At 36.9% G+C, this 19550-nt stretch overlaps 3 protein-coding genes across 5 annotated transcripts in view; 2 read left to right on the top strand and 1 right to left on the bottom strand.

Annotated features, from left to right (window-relative positions):
- LOC136266147 (protein SCAI-like) overlaps positions 1–19550 on the bottom strand; it is a 77137-nt gene that overhangs the window by 6828 nt on the left and 50759 nt on the right. The window contains exon 1 of one of the 2 annotated variants that reach the window (XM_066061132.1): positions 16161–16181. The exons of the other annotated variant lie outside the window; for it this stretch is intronic. The gene's annotated coding sequence lies outside the window, so the exon portion shown is untranslated. Of the gene's footprint in view, positions 1–16160; positions 16182–19550 lie in introns of those variants that run through there. 2 annotated transcript variants of the gene reach the window in all.
- On the top strand, positions 49–4159 carry LOC136266144 (discoidin domain-containing receptor 2-like). Of its 2 annotated transcripts, XM_066061125.1 has the most exons (4): positions 49–163; positions 504–1148; positions 1200–1529; positions 2565–4159. In XM_066061125.1, the coding sequence occupies exons 1-4, from the start codon at positions 97–99 to the stop codon at positions 4097–4099; spliced, it is 2577 nt and encodes an 858-aa protein (XP_065917197.1). In that variant the 5' UTR covers positions 49–96; the 3' UTR covers positions 4100–4159. The 2 variants fall into 2 exon arrangements, with proteins under 2 accessions (XP_065917197.1, XP_065917196.1); XM_066061124.1 differs by having other exon boundaries at positions 126–1148.
- On the top strand, positions 8111–15701 carry LOC136266145 (uncharacterized). The gene is made up of 4 exons (XM_066061126.1): positions 8111–8174; positions 8239–8862; positions 8918–9244; positions 14075–15701. The coding sequence occupies exons 1-4, from the start codon at positions 8147–8149 to the stop codon at positions 15640–15642; spliced, it is 2547 nt and encodes an 848-aa protein (XP_065917198.1). The 5' UTR covers positions 8111–8146; the 3' UTR covers positions 15643–15701.

Genomic DNA, 19550 nt, shown 5'->3' with positions numbered 1-19550 from the left:
CATGCATGTGTTAAAACCATTGAAACTACATAAGTGCATGCAAAGCTATAAAGGCTGTGGAACTTGACAACCCGACCTAGTGTCTATCGCTGAAAGATGTTTAAAGGTATACTGCAGGTGTTAATTCTGTTAGCCATGGGCACATTTTGTGTGCCACTGGAAGGTAATCCTATAGTTGTGTATGTTATGCTGTACAGTACTATCAAGAGTTCATAATATTTGTATGGGGGAGAGTATCTAACTGGAGTAATTTCAGCAAAGGCACTGCTGCAAGTATCACCTCAAGTTTCTCTTAGAAGAAAGGCTTGACCTTATCAACACCAATCATCACCTATCAACAGTTCTCTGTCACCAGTAGGATCAGGCTAGAGGTGTACATATGATCAAAGGTGAACTTGTAGCAGTGTGTTTGTACAGGCCATACTGGCAGTTAGACACTCTCCCCCATACAAATATTATGAACTCTTGGTACTATGTAACCTTATGTAATCTATCTCACACAGTGCTTAGCCAACCAACTGAATACATCAGCTTTCAGTCTAATGTGTTTACTGAAGGTAGCTACAATATAGACCAAGGCATTGGAAGTTGCATATCTCGCAGAGAGGAAATTGAGGGTATCAACGAAACTATAATAACTTGTCCCCAAGGAGAACTACTTACAGATGGAATAAAAGAGGCAAACCTGGGATTTCGTCTATCTAGTACTGAAATAGAAACTTTCTATACATGGAGAGAGACGTTACTACCAGTTAAGGATGTTTTTATCACTTTACGATTTTTAGACAGAGCAATTACACCAACTAGGGTTGAAGTCTATTGTTTGGTGTTACAAGATCTGAGGGTACGGGAACCAAAAAATATTAGGCTGTACTCATCCAACACTAATAGTATCTACCCAGAAACTGAGATTAGAGGTGTTGACAGCTCAGATACTCTAGTGGATTCTGGTAGAACTATTCTAAGCATTTCTAATGGAGGAGATGATGATGACGACGACGACGATGTCACAGCCAGCAATTATGAATATCAAAAATACACTCTTACAATTCCTGAAGATGAACGTATTTTGTTGCAGTATTTACGAATTTCATTAGACTTTGAGGCTGACAACTGGATGTTTATTAATGAAGTAGAAGTTTACCATGGTGAGTAAACATAAATCTTGATTTATTTGCTATAAAATTATTTTTCCATAGACAACCAAATGTCATCAGTTGATACTCCAACATTTTCAGTTCCCACATTCACATTTCCCACAATAAACCCTTACATACTTCATGTAACAGTGGTACCATCAAACCTAACCATCAACTGTACTGTTACATGGGAGGAAGACCTGTCACAACTTACCACAACATGGTCCTACAATGGAATCAACATCTCCACTTCTGATAGGTACACAGTCAATGACAGCCAACTTACAATAAGAGGATTTGCACAAGAAGATATAGGAATATACAGGTGTACTGTACAACATCCATCTGGATGGTATGGCAACCGTGAATATTTTATCCTTATAAATCAAGGTAAGGAATAGTTACTTAAGAGGGCAATTATTATACAAGTAGAAGCAGAAAAATTAGGATTAAAGAATAAAAAAGTAGTGAAACAAGGGAACAGCTAAAAAGTGGTGAAGCAAGGAAGGTTGCCTATAGTGCATGGACACTTAATCCCAGTACTCCAGTCTAATAAATCATGACTGAATTAAGGTATGACTGAATTAGGGATTAAAAGGCCATCAGTATATCTGTGAGTACAGGCAACCTCTCTGTTCACTACTTGTTTTACTAATCTTTTATTCTTTAATCCCAAAAATTTATAATTTTTTGCCTTCTTATTTGTTTGTTTACTTTTTAAACAACACAGTTTTGACTAATGAACCCGTGCATACCACATCAAAAGAAAGAATGGTGCCAAGCATGTTACAAAATAAATTTTGCAACGTGCTCCAACAATCAATTACTGAAAATTGCAGTGGCCATTATGCTTCGTCTTCAGCTAATATACGTTCCACCTGTTATGAGAGGTGTTTCTGCAATCACTACAGAAAATATGAGCGATAAGCTTAATAGCTACCACCACAGCCACAGGGAAGCCATATCATGCTACCACAAATTGACACTTTGCATTGCTAGCAAAAAGAACTGGGACACAAAGGAGGATATTCAGTAAAATAAAATTCCATAGAAACTTGTTGGAAGGGTTTGGGGTTGCTCTGAAGGCATTTCTTGGCTTGGTTATATAATGCTTAACCAATACTGGCAAGCTGTTTTGAAGGAAAACCGAGCCTGTTTTTTGGGTGATTTTGAAGGGCAAGAAAGCCCAAAACTCCATGATCCTAGCCATTACAGTTAAAATTTTCTATCAAAGTATATACATTGCAAAAATACTGACACTATATGCATAGCCATCTTAAGTATGCCATGTAGAAACCACAGAAAGTTGGCTTCAAAGAATCACAGAATTTATGCTATGTACATATTATTGCAAAATCACAACTGCATATAAGTCCAGATACACAGGTGCTAAAAAAGTTTGCATTTATTTTCTTGTATTTATAGAACCAATTACTCCTCAAGAACCTGCTGTTTCTCAAGAACCTCAAGAACCAACAAACTGTGACCAGTCATCAGATAGTGGAACACTAAATCTTGTAGTAGCAACTGCAGCTGGTAGTGTAATAAGTGTCTTTCTTTGTATATTTCTACTTTTCTGTGGCATACTGTACTTCAGAAAGAAAAGGAAACAAAAACCATCTTCTCATAATGAAACTTATCCAAATTACAAAAATCCAGAATCAAATCTTGAACAAATGTTTCCTTACGAAGAAAACAGATATGAAAAAATTGATACAGCTAAAATTTACTCATCATCATCCACAGGGACATCAACATCACACAATCCAACGAAACCACCAAAACCTACTGTGAGAGGACCAACAAAATTGACTAATAGTTACTATTATATCCTTGACACAGCACTGAAAGTTACCAATCCTATCCTTGACACAAACGCTGTGACTGAACTTAACATATATGATGATGTGGTGAACCCACCTACAACTCCAAGATGTTTACAAGAAAGTATCTACTGTGAGGCTTTCGACTACAGCAAACAAAACACAGACGATGATACCTATAGTTGCATAAGTATGTGTGTCCCCATTTATGATGATCCTGCCCCCCTAACCAAATCCGAGGCCCCTAAACTTATTGAATGGAATAATGTTGATGTGAAAGGAAAAATTGGTGAAGGACAATTTGGTGAAGTCTACCTGGCTGAACTTAATGGAATTGATGCAGCAGACCTTAGATATAAAGAAACAAATACCACTGAAATCTTGGTTGCCATCAAAACTTTAAAAGGTGATCATACTGCCAGCCTGAAACAACAGTTTGAAAAAGAAATCAAATTTATGGCCCGACTTGACAATATTAATGTCATTAGATTGCTTGGAATATGTAACAAAGGGATGCCATTCATCATGATAGAGTATATGAAGAATGGGGATCTTCACATGTTCCTCAGGAAGCACTACCATCCAACCACCGGAAAAGACATCACTACAGCTGAAATACAAGTGGACATACCTATCCTCCTGTATATAGCACTACAGATTGCTAATGGTATGAGATACCTTGCTTCTTATGGCTTCATTCATAGAGATCTTGCTGCAAGAAACTGTTTAGTTGGAGAAGACTATGTTGTTAAAGTGGCTGATTTTGGCATGACTCAGAATTTGTACAACTCTTCATATTTTTGTATGCGAGGAATGGCTTTAGTTCCCATAAGATGGATGGCTCCTGAAAGTTTCTTTGGAAAATTCTCAACAAAGACAGATGTGTGGTCATATGGTGTAACATTGTGGGAGATATTTACACTCTGTAGACAACAACCTTATGAAGAAATGAATGATGAAGATCTTATCCTTGATGTACAAAAAGGTCCCAACAGAACTCTTCTACAGAGACCACTCATTGCAACGGATGAAATCTATAACACAATGACCAGATGTTGGAGACACAATTCAACTCAGAGACCAGACTTTAAATCCATATATAAACAGTTGTTAGAGCATAAAAAACCAATCCATTAATATCACTACAATAAATACATACATGGACATTATATTTGTACAAAACTTAATTTATTGATTATCTACCATACAGTCTTGGTGCATGGAAGGGTCAGTGAAAAATTTTAAGACAAACGCCATTTTAAATTTTTCATTGTAGAATAACTATATATCCTGTTTTGGTATGCAATTAAAATTGTCACTAAGTAAAACAACGACAATTTATAGTAACAGTTTCAAAGTGAACTTCATACAAAGTAGCAACAACTGGCAGTACTGGAATATATGTTTTGAAAATGTAGTGAACAGGCCAGAGAATGTAAAAAAAAATCATTACCCTGCAGAAAGAAAATGTATCATTTACAAGGAGGTCAGAGTAGGTGCGAACAGTGAGGCCAGAGCCTCACTACTTTGTTTTGTCTGAAAAAAAAAACAAAAACAACTTTCAAACTTAAAACTAAAGGTAGTGAACATGTAATACTTAGCATAATGGCTACAATTGACAGAACAACACTTATCTAATCTGTCTTTCATTTAGAACAGCTTCATGTTCACTTTGTCCGTAGTAAGATGCCTCTAAAAATAATCACTGTTATATTTAGCTTTGGCTTTGTTTATCTTTGTAGCTACTTTGGAAACATTATTTATCTACAAGTCAATAAACTTAAATGGTAAGGTTTTAATAAAGTATTATGGAGGTCAGGAGGTGTTTTTATCGTCAGTGTCCGGTTTTATCCCTAACATTGAGCACTTATCAGGTAGCTAGCTAACACCTCACACACAGTATTACAGCCCAAAATTTCCCCCAAAGCATCTAAAACTGTAGTTTTCCTGACCCCAGACTCTCCTAGGCTAGCTGCCTTTGGCAACATTAGGATTGAGCCTTACCATTTTCACTTTTACTCTGAGTCCCCTGATTTACATTATATTTAGAGTTGCTATAAACACACAATTAAAATCCTGCGAAAAAAAATTTTCTTTCACTATTCATAAAAAAGGATGAAATTAAATTTCATTACACTTTCATTATGTTTTCAAAGGTTAATTTACAACCACTAAAAAATAATTTAGAATTATTCGCATTTTAATAAACTGTTTCCAATGATTAACATTACATGCAGGTAATAACAAAAATTTTAAAATTTCATTACCCAGTTCATTACATTTTCAAAACAATATGATCCAGTAGTGTGGGCAATGCTTCAAAATTCTAGTTAATACCCACTGCTCGAGATTTAAATGCCACTGTCCATTGACCCCTTCATAAAACTGGTACATGTAAAGTGACAATGTGGATAAGAAATGTACAATTAAAGTACAGTACCGTCCAGAGGTAATGTTACACTCGCGAGCAGTTGACACTCATGTAGCCAATTTTCGGCCCGCGATTTCTTTGGCATGTGTGTGCTAACAAGCTCACCACCTGTAGCCATGATAGGCGAGCTCCCTCGGGTGGCTGCTCCAGTAACCACGTGCCTTTGCACGTGATGTATTCCAGTCGTGTGTCGTGTTGAGTCATGGCCTGGATTTGAGCACTCGCGAGGGATTGTAATGTTACCTCTGGGCAGTACTGTATGTAATTACCACTTTCACACCTCAGATCAAAGGAGACAGGGCCCGGGTTACATTTGCAAGCATTTCCGTATGTTTTTGAATACGGATGGACCACACCCACATTACTGATAACACAAAATTACCACTCTACATGAAATAACTACCCTACAAACAAGCTTTCCATATATGATTCAACAGCACTGATTAAAACATTAAACTCATGTAACTGCAATTCTCTGTGATATTTCTAAGATTTGTTCATTCATACCCATAATCAAATCTTTCAGCCATGTTATATCTAATATATCCAGTGGTTGCACTCGTATTGACTTGGGTGGTTGATCACCTGCAATAGCCTGCTATGGATTGGAAGTGGTACATATTAGCTGTAACATGGGGCATTCCGATTTTTGCCTGATATATATGCCCTCAGCCCTCAGCCCTCAGGCATACATATTAGGCAAAGCCCTCATGCCCGTGTTACAACTATTACATGTGCCATATTTGGAAGGAGCTCCAGCTCTGCAATCAAAGTAACCACTATGAAAAATACGGACGACTTCTGTTACGAAGGTAAGCCATCACGTGCTACCGCCAAATTGACACCTTTCGCTGTTGTACAAAATTAGTGTTATGCTGTAATGTTGATTCCTACTTGTAGTTACAAGTTACTGGTGAGCTTAGTAAAATTCGACATTCTATACACAACAGGTAGCTGTTCACGTAAGCTAAAGCTATATAGTATTCCATTTGAAACTTGAACTTACTTGTACATAAGTACTACAGAGATATACAATTGCTATATTACATTCTTCATTTTGTGTATAGCACTAACTGATCACTACAATAGCATGCACAACAGCTTGTGTGTGTGTGTGTGTGTGTGTGTGTGTGTGTGTGTGTGTGTGTGTGTGTGTGTGTGTATGTGTGTGTGTGTGTGTGTGTGTGTGTGTGTGTGTGTGTGTGTGTGTGTGTGTGTGTGTGTGTGTGTGTGTGTGTGTGTGTGTGTGTGTGTGTGTGTGTGTGTGTGTGTGCTCCTCATTGGCATCATCAACACAGAGAGGTCATTACTGCTATGATAACTTTCAAAGTGAATACTGAAATTATTGTTCAGTGGTCTGGATAATACAGGTTTAAGACATGTCAGAGTTTCATAGCCATATTATTGAATCTCTGACTGAATAATAGTGAGTATTACCAGAGTTGCAACTGTATTGAAAATAACATCAAGTCTTTTTCAGATTGAATGTGCAAAGAAGACTTAACTCTTTCTGATGACTTACAAAAGATGGTTTACAGTGTGATGAACAATAGGAGTGGCTGCTGTATACAAAGAACACTTTGAGGCATACTTTAAAACTTACCAGCTGAGAAGTTTATACAATAAACGCAGCCACCTGCATATTAAGGCCACAAACTTTGGGCCCATAGGTGAATGGCTTAGACAGATACCAGCATATAAGGAAAAATTATATTTAAGCCAGGGGTCATAGAAATACTGTAACAAGCAATGAAACAATAGAGGTTGCCTATACACCTGCAGTTAGCTATATTAGTGAACATGCATTTAATTTCTACTTCATAAAGCCTGTCAACAATATAGCCATGACAAAATCAGGACTTGAATATGCACTAGTATAGCTGCAGGTGTATAGATGACCTCCCTTGCTTTATTGCCTTTTATTTCTATGATCCCCATACTTAACTATAAAATTCATATGTATGCTTGTTTGTTTACTTTTATTACGTAACATGATAATGATGACTGTTGACCCAGCTCATACTAAATCCAAGGAAAGAATGGTACCAGATACATTATAAATTCAATTGTGTGACTCCTGATTATCAAAAACAATGTGGCCATTTCATTTTGTTTCCAGATGTAAAGTTATATTGGTTGCCATTTTAACAAATTGCATTGTTGAAAAGGGAAGTACAAGTACTGACCAATTTTTAAATATAACACTTTCATCTATGCGCAAATAAGAGAGATACAACACAATGAATTTAATAGTAACAGCTGAGTATATCTAACTGAAATGAAGGTCTATGCTAATGAAGTGTGCTGGTTGTTTGCTTAGGAAATACAACTGATACTGTGTCCTGCTAGACAACTGCTGCACAAGTCCCCACACTGTCTATCAACTCATGCTGTGAAGCTGGGTACATGAACCATGGTACAAAGGAATATTTGAGAAGACATACCAATAGCTGTACAAAGTTTTCATCCACATTACCTCACTTTGTAATACACCTTTTGTAATGATGTATAATTTCTACAATTATAGGATTTCTGGTTTATGAACAACCATATTAGTGCATGTGGTATATATTCTTAAACAATTGGATACCCAAACAGTTGTTGGGCCAAGTCATGCATCTCATGTAATTTATGTGAAGCCACTGAAACTAAATGCTAGCAAAGTTATAAATAAAAGGCCATGCAAATAACAATCAATATCTATCATTAAACAGATGTCGACAGAAATTTTGCAGGTGCTAATTCTGTTAGCCATGGGCACATTTTGTGTGCCACGGGAAGGTAATCCTATAGTTATGTTATGCTGTACAGTACTATGTAACCTTATGTAATCTATCTCACACAGTGCTTAGTCAACCGACAGAGTACATCAGCTTTCAGTCTAATGTGTTTACTGAAGGTGGCTACAATGTAGACCAGGGAATTGGAAGTTGTATATCAAGCAAAGAAGAAGTTGAGGGCATAAATGAAACTGTAATAACTTGTCCTCACGGAGAACTACTGACAGATGGAATAAAAGAGGCAAACCTTGGGTCTAGTCTATCTAGTGCTGAAATAGGAAATTTCTACACATGGAGAGAGAGGTTACTACCAGTCAGAGATGCTTTTATCACCCTAAGGTTTTTAGAGAGAGCTATTACACCAACTAGGGTTGAAGTCTATTGTTTGGAGTTACGAGATTTGGGAATACGAGAACCACACGATATTAGGTTATACTCATCCAACACAAATAGTATCTACCCAGAAACTGAGATTAGAGGTGTTGACAGCTCAGATACTCTAGTGAAATCTGGTAGTACTATTCTAAACAGCTCTAATGATGATGATGTCACACCCAGCGATTATGAATATCAAAAATACACTCTTACAATTCCTGAAGATGAACGTATTTTGTTGCAGTATTTACGAATTTCATTAGAGTTTGAGGGTGACAATTGGATGTTTGTTAATGAAATAGAAGTTTACCATGGTGAGTAAAAGTGTAACATTTACTAGTTCATTTATAATAAGTTATGTTTCTACAGATAAAATGTCATTTGTAGACCCTCCAACATTTGTAGCTCCCACATTCACATTTCCCACAATAAACCCTTACATACTTCATGTAACAGTGATACCATCAAACCTAACCATCAACTGTACTGTTACATGGGAGGAAGACCTGTCACAACTTACCACAACATGGTCCTACAATGGAATCAACATCTCCACTTCTGATAGGTACACAGTCAATGACAGCCAACTTACAATAAGAGGATTTGCACAAGAAGATATAGGAATATACAGGTGTACTGTACAACATCCATCTGGATGGTATGAAAACCGTGATTATTTTATTCTTATAAATCAAGGTAAACAATAGTGATTTACACGCAAGTAGGTCAGGGTTATTTTAAGAATTATTTTATATAATAGCCATTGCACATAAAATTGTCTGCAAAAGTACATACATTGCAAAAATACTGATATCATATACGTACTGTATGGAGGGAAACTTTGGCAATTTGCTAAAATTCGCCAAAGTTTAACCTGCCGATAGTGCTGAGCAATAGCAAAAAATTTTACTATCACGATAGTTACTCATTAAATATCGCGATAGTGAATACTATCCCGATAGTTTATGAAACACTTTGTTCTTAACAAAGTCTTAGTTGTATAGCTATGATTTGCAGTCATATAGAAAGTTATTTTGCATGCACAGGACATTTGTTAATTAACTGCGTGGGCAGCCGATGAATATGGACTTTTGGTATAGCTTTTACAGGCCACTCCCTTGTAAGAAAGCTGGTAATACCAACTGTAAAACAGTATAGAAGGGTTGTTACTACCATTTTAATGCAGATCTGAGCTTATCATAACTATCACGATAGTGATATCTAATCAAAAACAGCCAAGCTGTAAAAAAAGGAGTGCGGCCCTTGAAAAGGCTATGGTGAAAAAAGATGTGAAATCCAAGGTGGCAGCCAAGAAATGGCTGTGATGGTAGGTTAATGGTAAAAATTTTAATAACAACACTTCAGGTGAATTTGGTGCCACTTGGTCAATTGGCACAAAATTCACCTGAATTGTCGTTATTAAAATTTTTACCATTAACCTACCATCACAGCCATTTCTTGGCCGCCACCTTGGATTTCACATCTTTTTTCACCATAGCTTTTTCAAAGGCCGCACTCCTTTTTTTACAGCTTGGCTGTTTTTGATTAGATTTCACTTCTTTTTGTATTTGTATACCCCAAAGCCGGCCTATGGCCAGCTTTGGGGCTTTTTAACCTATATATTTTTCTTTACCACAGGAAAAAAAAAAGATGAAGCAGATTTTATAAATACTTTAACTCATTCTGATTTTATCAGTAAATGTACAAATTATATATATAATGCATATATCAAGAGTTCATAATATAAAAAGAGAGCATATATATTTATTACATGTCAATTAATCCTCACAGGATAATTTGCAGCTGACCTCTCTACTGGGTGACTTGAAATGTAGCTGAACTTTCTACAGGGTGATCTGCTTGTACGTAGATGAACTCTTTACAGGATTCTCTCTACAGGGTGACTTGACTCTAGCTGAATTCTCTACAGGGTGATTTGTTTGCAGCTGAACTCTCTACAAGGTAACTTCTTCTAGCTGATCTGTCTACAGGGTGACTTGTTTCTAGCTGGTCTCTCTACAGGGTGATTTGTTTGTAGCTAAATTCTCTACAGGGTGATGTGTTCGCAGCTGAACTCTCTACATGGTGGTTGCTTTGTAGCTGAACTCTCTAAAAGGTGACTTCTTCTAGCTGAACTCTCTACAGCATGATCTTTTCATAGCTGAACTCTCTACATGATGATTTGTTTGTAGCTGAGTTCTCTACAGGGTGTTTGTTTGCAGCTGAATTCTCTACATGGTGACTTCTTCTAGCTGATCTCTCTACAGGGTGATTTGTTTGTAGCTGAACTCTCTACAGGTGATTTGTTTGTAGCTGAACTTTCTACAAGGTGATACTTCTAGCTGATCTCTCTACAGGATGACTTGTTTCTAACTGAACTCTCAACAGGGTGATCTGTTCATAGCTGAACTTTCTACTGGGTGATTTGTTTGCAGCTGAACTCTCTACATGATGGTTTCTTTGTAGCTGAACTCTCTACAAGGTGACTTCTTCTAGCTGATACAGGGTGACTTGTTTCTAGATGAACTCTCTACAAGGTGACTTGCATGTAGCTGAATTGTCTATCAGATTAACTGTTTGTAGCTGAATTCCGTACAGAATATCCTGCAATGTACTATAATTTTGTAATGGAGTAAGCTATAAACGTAGCTGAATGCTCTATTAGGATGACTGTTCTATTAGAGTAACACGATCTCGCATTTGCTACACGTAGTTGCCTTTCGAATCATAACTCAGTGGTTTGTAATCCGATTCTTCTGTACTACTGCAAGGACTTTCTATGATGATTATTCCAGCTACACACTGATTTTCAGCTCATTGCTCTAAGCGATTTGTCTGGTAGATGTGAAAACTAATAGTTTTTTTATTCATAAAAATCAATCGCGTAATTTTGACACAGGTTGGGTTTTGTGTCATATCTCCATGGTCTTTATCTCAATTCCTTTCAAACCACAAAAAGGTACTCCTACGATGGTTATTCCATCTACATATAAATTTTCAACTCATTCCTCCAAGGGGTTTACCCTGTAGGCGTGACAGACCTTCGACCTTATTTTACGCACATAATCGGTCATAACTCTGTGTATGTTCATCGGATTCCTACCAAAGTTGGTACTGAGATCCGCCTTAATGAGCTCTTCAAGTGTGCCAAATTGCAGCCCTATCCGAGTACGCATTCGTGTTTTATGTAAATATTTTAATAATGACAATTCAGGTGAATTTGGTGCCGCTTGGTCTTGGCACAAAATTCACCTGAATTGTCATTATTAAAATTTTTACCATTAACCTACCATCACAGCCATTTCTTGGCCGCCACCTTGGATTTCACATCTTATTTCACCATAGCCTGTCTGAGGGCCGCACTTTTTTTTACAGCTTGGCTGTTTTGGATTAGATTTCACTTCTTTTTGTATTTGTATTTAGGGCTTTTTTTAACCTATCATTTTTTCTTTACCACAGGAAGAAGAAAAGATGAAGCAGGGTGATTTCTTTGTAGCTGACCTCTCTACAAGGTTATCCTTCTAGCTGATCTCTCTACCGGATGACTTGTTTCTAGCTGATCTCTCTACAGGGTGACTTGTTTGTAGCTGAACTCTCTACAGGGTGGTTTGTTTGTAGCTGAATTTTCTATAGGGCGATTTGTTTGCAGCTGAACTCTCTACATGGTAGTTTCTTTGTAGCTGAACTATCTACAATGTAACTTCTTCTAGCTGAATTCTCTACAGGGTGACTTGTTTCTAGCTGATCTCTCTACAGGGTGACTTGTTTCTAGCTGAACTCTCTACAGGGTGATTTGTTTCTAGCTGAACTCTCTACAAGGTAACTTCTTCTAGCTGATCTTTCTACAGGGTGATTTGTTTGTAGCTGAATTCTCTACAGGGTGACTTGTTTCTAGCTGATCTCTGTACAGGGTGACTTGTTCCTAGCTGAACTCTCTACAGGTTATTTGTTTGCAGCTGAACTCTCTTACATGGTGGTTTCTTTGTAGCTGAACTCTCTACAAGGTGACTTCTTCTAGCTGATCTCTCTACAAGATGACTTGTTTCTAACTGAACTCTCTACAGTGTGATCTGTTCATAGCGGAACTTTCTACTGGGTGATTCGTTTGCAGCTGAACTCTTTGCATGATTGTTTCTTTGTAACTGAACTCTCTACAAGGTAACTTCTTCTAGCTGATCTCTCTACAGGGCAATTTGTTTGAGCTGAACTCTCTACATGATGATTTCTTTGTAGCTGAACTCTCTATTAGGTACCTTCTTCTGGCTGATCTGACTACAGGGTGACTTGTTTGTAGCTGAATTCCCTACAGAATAACTTGCAATGTAATATAATTGAGTAAATTATAAATGCAGCTGAATGCTTTATTAGGGTGACTGTTCTATTAGAGTATCTCGATCTCGCATTTGCTACACGTAGTTGCCTTTCGAATCATAACTCAGTGGTTTGTAATCCCATTCTTCTGTACTACTGCAAGGACTTTCTATGATGATTATTCCAGCTACACACTGATTTTCAGCTCATTGTTCTAAGCGGTTTGCCTGATAGACACGAAAACTAATAGTATTTTTATTCATAAAAAAATTGATCGCATAATTTTGACACAGGTCGGGTTTTGTGTCATATCTCCGTGGTCTTTATCCTGATTCCTTTTAAACCACAAAAAGGCACTCCTACGATGGTTGCTCCATCTACATAGCAATTTTCAACTGATTCCTCAAAGGAGTTTACCCTGTAGGCGTGACAGACCTTCGACCTTATTTTACGCAAATAATCGGTCATAACTCTGTGAATGTTCATCGGATTCCTACCAAAGTTGGTACAGAGATCCGCCTTAATGAGCCCTTTAAGTGTGCCAAATTTCAGCCTGATCCGAGCACGCATTCGTGTTTTATGGCGGATTTTGCAAAGTGTGCGAAATGAAGAAGAAGTAGAAGAATAAGAAGAAAAAAACGAAGAAATTAAAACGAAATTTTGTTCGCTCGTATCTCGGAAATGGCTGGAGCGATTATCTTCATATTTGGTGTGTAGACTCCCCTTGCTGGCCGGCACCTCTCTAGCAAATTTGGTTCCAATCAGATAATGGATCACAGAGCTACATAGCATTTTCTTTCTTCCTGTTAATATACTCACGGATGGCATGCCGGCTTCTTGGGCCGCACGACACACTACCGTGTGTCTTGATCCCTACTATCGCGATAATGATAGTGATTTACTATCGCGATATATCGCACTATCGATACTATTGCTCAGCCCTACCTGCCGATTACTTGTAGCGCCTGAGATTAGCATAAAGATTGAGCAGTTATTTAGCCAAATACAATTAGCTGGCTATTCACCAAAGTTTACCCCCGCCAAAGTTTCCCTCTATATGGTTATTATAAGACATCAAAAAAGTATGTCATGTAAAAACCAGACAAAGTTGGCTTTCAAAGAATCACATAACGTATGCTCCGTATACATTATTGCAAAAATCACAGCTGCGTATATACAGATGCATAAAAGTTGCTTTATTGTCTTGTATTATAGAACCAATTACTCCTCAAGAACCTGCTGTTCCTCAAGAAACTGCTGTTCCTCAAGAAACTGCTGTTCCTCAAGAAACTGTTGAACCTCAAGAACCAACAAACAGTGACCAGTCATCAGATAGTGGAACACTAAATCTTGTAGCAGCAATCATAGCTGGTAGTGTAATAAGTGTCTTTCTTTGTATATTTATAGTTTTCTGTGGTATACTGTACTTCAGAAAGAAAGGAAAACAAAAGCCATCTTCTCATAATGAAACTTATCCAAATTACAAAAATCCAGAATCAAATCTTGAACAAATGTTTCCTTACGAAGAAAACAGATGTGAAAAAATTGATTCAGCTAAAATTTACTCATCATCATCCACAGGGACATCAACAACACACAATTATACCAATGTGAGGGGACCAACAAAGTTGACTAATAGTTACTACTATATCCTTGACACAACACTGAAAGCTACCAATCCTATCCTTGACACAAACGCTGTGACTGAACTTAACATATATGATGATGTGGTGGACCCACCTACAACTCCAAGATGTTCACAAGAAAGTATCTACTGTGAGGCTTTCGACTATAGCAAACAAACAACAAATGATGATGATACCTATAGTTGCATAAGTATGTGTGTCCCCATCTATGACGATCCTGCTCCCCTAACCAAATTTGAGACCCCTAAACTTATTGAGTGGAATAATATTGATGTGAAAGGAAAAATTGGCGAAGGACAATTTGGTGAAGTCTACCTTGCTGAACTTAATGGAATTGATGCAGCAGACCTTAGATATAAAGAAACAAATACCACTGAAATCTTGGTTGCCATCAAAACTTTAAAAGGTGATCATACTGCCAGCCTGAAACAACAGTTTGAAAAAGAAATCAAATTTATGGCCCGACTTGACAATATTAATGTCATTAGACTGCTTGGAATATGTAACAAAGGGATGCCATTCATCATGATAGAGTATATGAAGAATGGGGATCTGCTTATGTTCCTCAGGAAGCACTACCATCCAACCACCGGAAAAGACATCGCTACAGCTGAAATACAAGTGGACATACCTATCCTCCTGTATATAGCACTACAGATTGCTAATGGTATGAGATACCTTGCTTCTTATGGCTTCATTCATAGAGATCTTGCTGCAAGAAACTGTTTAGTTGGAGAAGACTATGTTGTTAAAGTGGCTGATTTTGGCATGACTCAGAATTTGTACAACTCTTCATATTTTTGTATGCGAGGAATGGCTTTAGTTCCCATAAGATGGATGGCTCCTGAAAGTTTCTTTGGAAAATTCTCAACAAAGACAGATGTGTGGTCATATGGTGTAACATTGTGGGAGATATTTACACTCTGTAGACAACAACCTTATGAAGAAATGAATGATGAAGATCTTATCCTTGATGTACAAAAAGGTCCCAACAGAACTCTTCTACAGAGACCACTCATTGCAACGGATGAAATCTATAACACAATGACCAGATGTTGGAGACACAATTCAACTCAGAGACCAGACTTTAAATCCATATATAAACAGTTGTTAGAGCATAAAAAACCAATCCATTAATATCACTACAATAAATACATACATGGACATTATATTTGTACAAAAATTAATTTATCGATTATTTACCATACAGTCTTGGTACATGGAAGGGTCAGTGAAAAAATTTAAGACAAGCGCCATTTTATTTCATTGTAGAATAACTATATCCTGTTTTGGTATGAAACTAAAATTGTCACTAAGTAAAACAATGGCAATTTATAGTGGCAGTTTAAAGTGAATTTCATACAAAGTAGCAACAACTGACACTACCGGAATATTTTGTTTTGCTTTGAAAATTTTGTTTTGCTTTGAAAATGTAGTGAACAAGGTTAAAAAAATCATTACCTTGCAGAAAGAAAATATAACGAAAACGTTTCATTTACAAGGAGGTCAGAGTAGGTGCGAACAGTGGGGCCAGAGCCTCACTACTTTGTTTTGTCTGAAATTAAAAAAAAAACTTTCCAACTTGAAACTAAATGTAGTGAACATGCAATACTTAGCATAATGGCTACAATTGACAGAAACAACACTTATCTAACCTGTCTTTCACTTAGAACAGCTTCATGTTCACTTTATCCATAGTAAGTGCCTCTAAAAATAATTACTGTTATATATTTAGCTTTGGCTTTGTTTTTCTTTGTGGCTACTTTGGAAACATTCTTTACAGTTTACATCTATAATCAATAAACTCAAATGGTATAAGGTTATTAGAATTGAATAAACTGCTTCCAATGATTGAAAATTGTTTTCTGTACATTTTCTCTCTGCAGGTGATAATGAAAAAGTAGTGTGGGCCACACTACTGGAACATAAAATGTAATGAACTGGGTAATGAAATTTAAATTTTTCATTATTATTATTACCTGCAGAGAGCTGTGTGGGCAATGCTTCAAAATTCTAGTTAATACCCATCACATATCTGCTCGTCCCTTTCCATTGACCCTGTCATAAAACTGGTACATTTAAAGTGACAGTGTGGATAAGAAATGTATAATCAAAGTATGTAACACTTTCACACCTCAGATCAAATGAGCCATTTGCAATATGTAGCCCAGTTGGCAACTTGCCCGGACTATGTATAGACCTGAATGTACAACTGGGCATGCAGTGATAATATAGACATTCAGGCCAAAATTGATTGTAATTGATTAATACGAACATGATTAGTATGCATGACTTGGATTTGGCCATGAAAACCACTCAGACGGAATAATAGAACTACATGAACAATAGTAGTAGTTAACATAGACAGAATTTTCTGTACAGAAAAGCATAGTCGTAAAATATCCCTAAAAATACTGATCTTTTATTCTGTACCGTAGTGGATATAAAGGTGTCAAGTATATACAATTTAAGAACCAGATTGTTGGACCGTTATGCCCTCCAAGAGTTCATACCAAGGGATATGAACTCTTGTACAATATTACAGAATCTGCTAACAGTGCAGCTTATATAAGTCCAGAGAATGAAATAAAACATTCTTGTGTTTATTTTCTTGTACATAGAACCTCAAGAACCTGTTGTTCCTCAAGAAACTGTTGAACCTCAAGAACCGACAAACGGTGACCAATCATCAGATAATGGAATGATACAACTTGTAGTAGCAATTGTAGTTGGTAGTGTAATAAGTGTCTTTCTTTTTATATTCATAGCTTTCTGTGGTATGCTGTACTTCAGAAAGAAAAGGAAACAAAAACTGTCTTTCACCAACGAAGTACATCCCAATTACAGAAATCCGTTATCAGCTCAGGAGCAAACGTTTCCATACGAAGAAAACAGATATATAACAGCTGATACGGCTATAGGTTATACAACAACATCCACAAGGACTAGCCAATGAAACAGTCTAAATCTACAGTGAGAGGAGAAACAAAGTTAAGTCCCAATTATTGCTATATCTTTGATGCACAGATGAACTTTACCAATCCTATCCTTGACTCAAGTACTGTGACAGAACTTAACATATATGATGTGTTGAGCCCCCCTCTGACTCCAAGAAATTTACTCTATCGTAAGACTTTTGACTACAATAAACAAGACACAGATGGTGATGATACCTGTAGTTACATTAGCATGTGTGTTCCCATTTATGATAACCCTGCCCCCCTAACCAAATCTGGGGCCCCTAAACTATTTGAATGGAATAACATTGACGAATTTGATGTATAAGAAAAGATTGGAGAGGGACAATTTGGTGAAGTTTACCTTGCTGAACTTAATGGCATTCATGCAGCTGTAACTGGAAACACCAAATACCGCTGAAATGATGGTTGCTATCAAAACTTTAAAAGGAGATTACACTGCCAACTTGAAACAAAAGTTTGAAAATGAAATCAAATTTATGACCTGACTTGACAATGTTAATGTTATCAGACTACTTGGAATATACAACAAAGGGATGCCGTTTATCATGATACAGCATATGAACTTCACATGTTCCTCAGGAAGTACTATCATCCAACCACTGGAAAAGACATCACTACAGCTGAAATACAAGTGGACATTCCTATCCTCCTGTATATAGCACTACAGATTGCTAATGGTATGAGATATTTTGCTTCTTATGGCTTCATACATAGAGATCTTGCTGCAAGAAACTGTTTAGTTGGAGAAGACTATGTTGTTAAAGTGGCTGATTTTGGCATGATACAGAATTTGTACAACTCTTCATATTTTTGTATGTGAGGAATGACTTTAGTTCCCGTAAGATGGATGGCTCCTGAAAGTTTCTTTGCATGGAAGATTTTCAACAAAGACAGATGTGTGGTCATACGGGGTCACATTGTGGGAGATATTTATGCTCCGTAGACAATAACCTTATGAAGAGATGATGATGAAGAACTCATCTTTGATGTACAAAAGGGCCCCAACCGAACTCTTCTAAAGAGACCATCCATTGCTTCTAGCGAAGTCTATAACACAATGACCAGACGTTGGAGACACAATTCAACTCAGAGACCAGACTTTGAGTCCATATATAATCAGTTATTAGATTGTGATAAAACAATCCATTAATACTATTGACAAACACTAGCTATGCACATAATATTGTACAAAAAATTCATTTATCTACTATGACATTATTAATAATGTCTTGTTATACAATTACAAGCACATGCAAAACTGGTACAGAGTTATGGCAAGGTAATGATGTAGATGAGCAATAGCATGTGCCATATAAGCAACAACGACAATGGGTATACATTATTGTGTGTATATAGGTGGAACAAAGCCTTCTCTATAGGTATGGCAAATGTAATGTTATCAAGTCAACAACTAAGCCCAAATCAATGGTTGAATACAAAAATACATACATTGAAGTCACATCAAATCTAAACTTGGTCATAAGCTCTACAGTAAGCAGCCATTATATACTCAGTATTGGGCAATTACTTGGTCAATGTACTAGACAGATGTTTATAACATCATGGGGCAAGCCCGAGCTAGTTGAGCTTGTGTGTGTGATTTTATATGGTTATAGCCAGCTGTATGGAATATTGCATGTGTTTTGGTATTTTGTAGGTGGTTAATCAGTGATCAGATTTGTGGAAATTGTGGCATTGGCAAAAATGTGTATATTACTGAGTGGAAACTGAAAGCAAGAATAGAAAGTTGGGAGATCATTTTGGAAAGCATGTAGCGTGTTTATATGCTTGACACTGAAATAATAGCTGGAAATGGTTAACACTGAGTGTAGTAATTTTAATGTTAATTGTTTAATGTAAACGGATTTATAGAAGAAAGTTAACATATTCATATTATACAGGTTATATTAGTACACAGGATACAGCCATTAAAGTATAAGATATTGTCATCATAGAAATGGAACTGAGGGTGAACGTGTCATGGTATGTGACATCATAGGAGGTGATGGTGGTGTGTTATTATGTGATAGAAATGATGTTGTATCGTGTGTCAAAACTTTATTA

Source organism: Dysidea avara, chromosome 9, assembly GCF_963678975.1.
Source record: "Dysidea avara chromosome 9, odDysAvar1.4, whole genome shotgun sequence".
NCBI lineage: Eukaryota > Metazoa > Porifera > Demospongiae > Dictyoceratida > Dysideidae > Dysidea > Dysidea avara.
This window is presented reverse-complemented; position numbering and strand designations above follow the sequence as displayed.

Bases quoted from the DNA above. Each gene is read 5' to 3' on its own strand.
- LOC136266144 (XM_066061124.1), top strand. From the start codon at position 380: ATGATCAAAGGTGAACTTGTAGCAGTGTGTTTGTACAGGCCATACTGG. The intron at 1,149-1,199 runs GTGAGTAAACAT...ATTTTTCCATAG, and splicing joins TGAAGTAGAAGTTTACCATG to ACAACCAAATGTCATCAGTT. The intron at 1,530-2,564 runs GTAAGGAATAGT...TTGTATTTATAG, and splicing joins TTTTATCCTTATAAATCAAG to AACCAATTACTCCTCAAGAA.
- LOC136266145 (XM_066061126.1), top strand. From the start codon at position 8,147: ATGGGCACATTTTGTGTGCCACGGGAAG. The intron at 8,175-8,238 runs GTAATCCTATAG...TATCTCACACAG, and splicing joins ATTTTGTGTGCCACGGGAAG to TGCTTAGTCAACCGACAGAG. The intron at 9,245-14,074 runs GTAAACAATAGT...CTTGTATTATAG, and splicing joins TTTTATTCTTATAAATCAAG to AACCAATTACTCCTCAAGAA.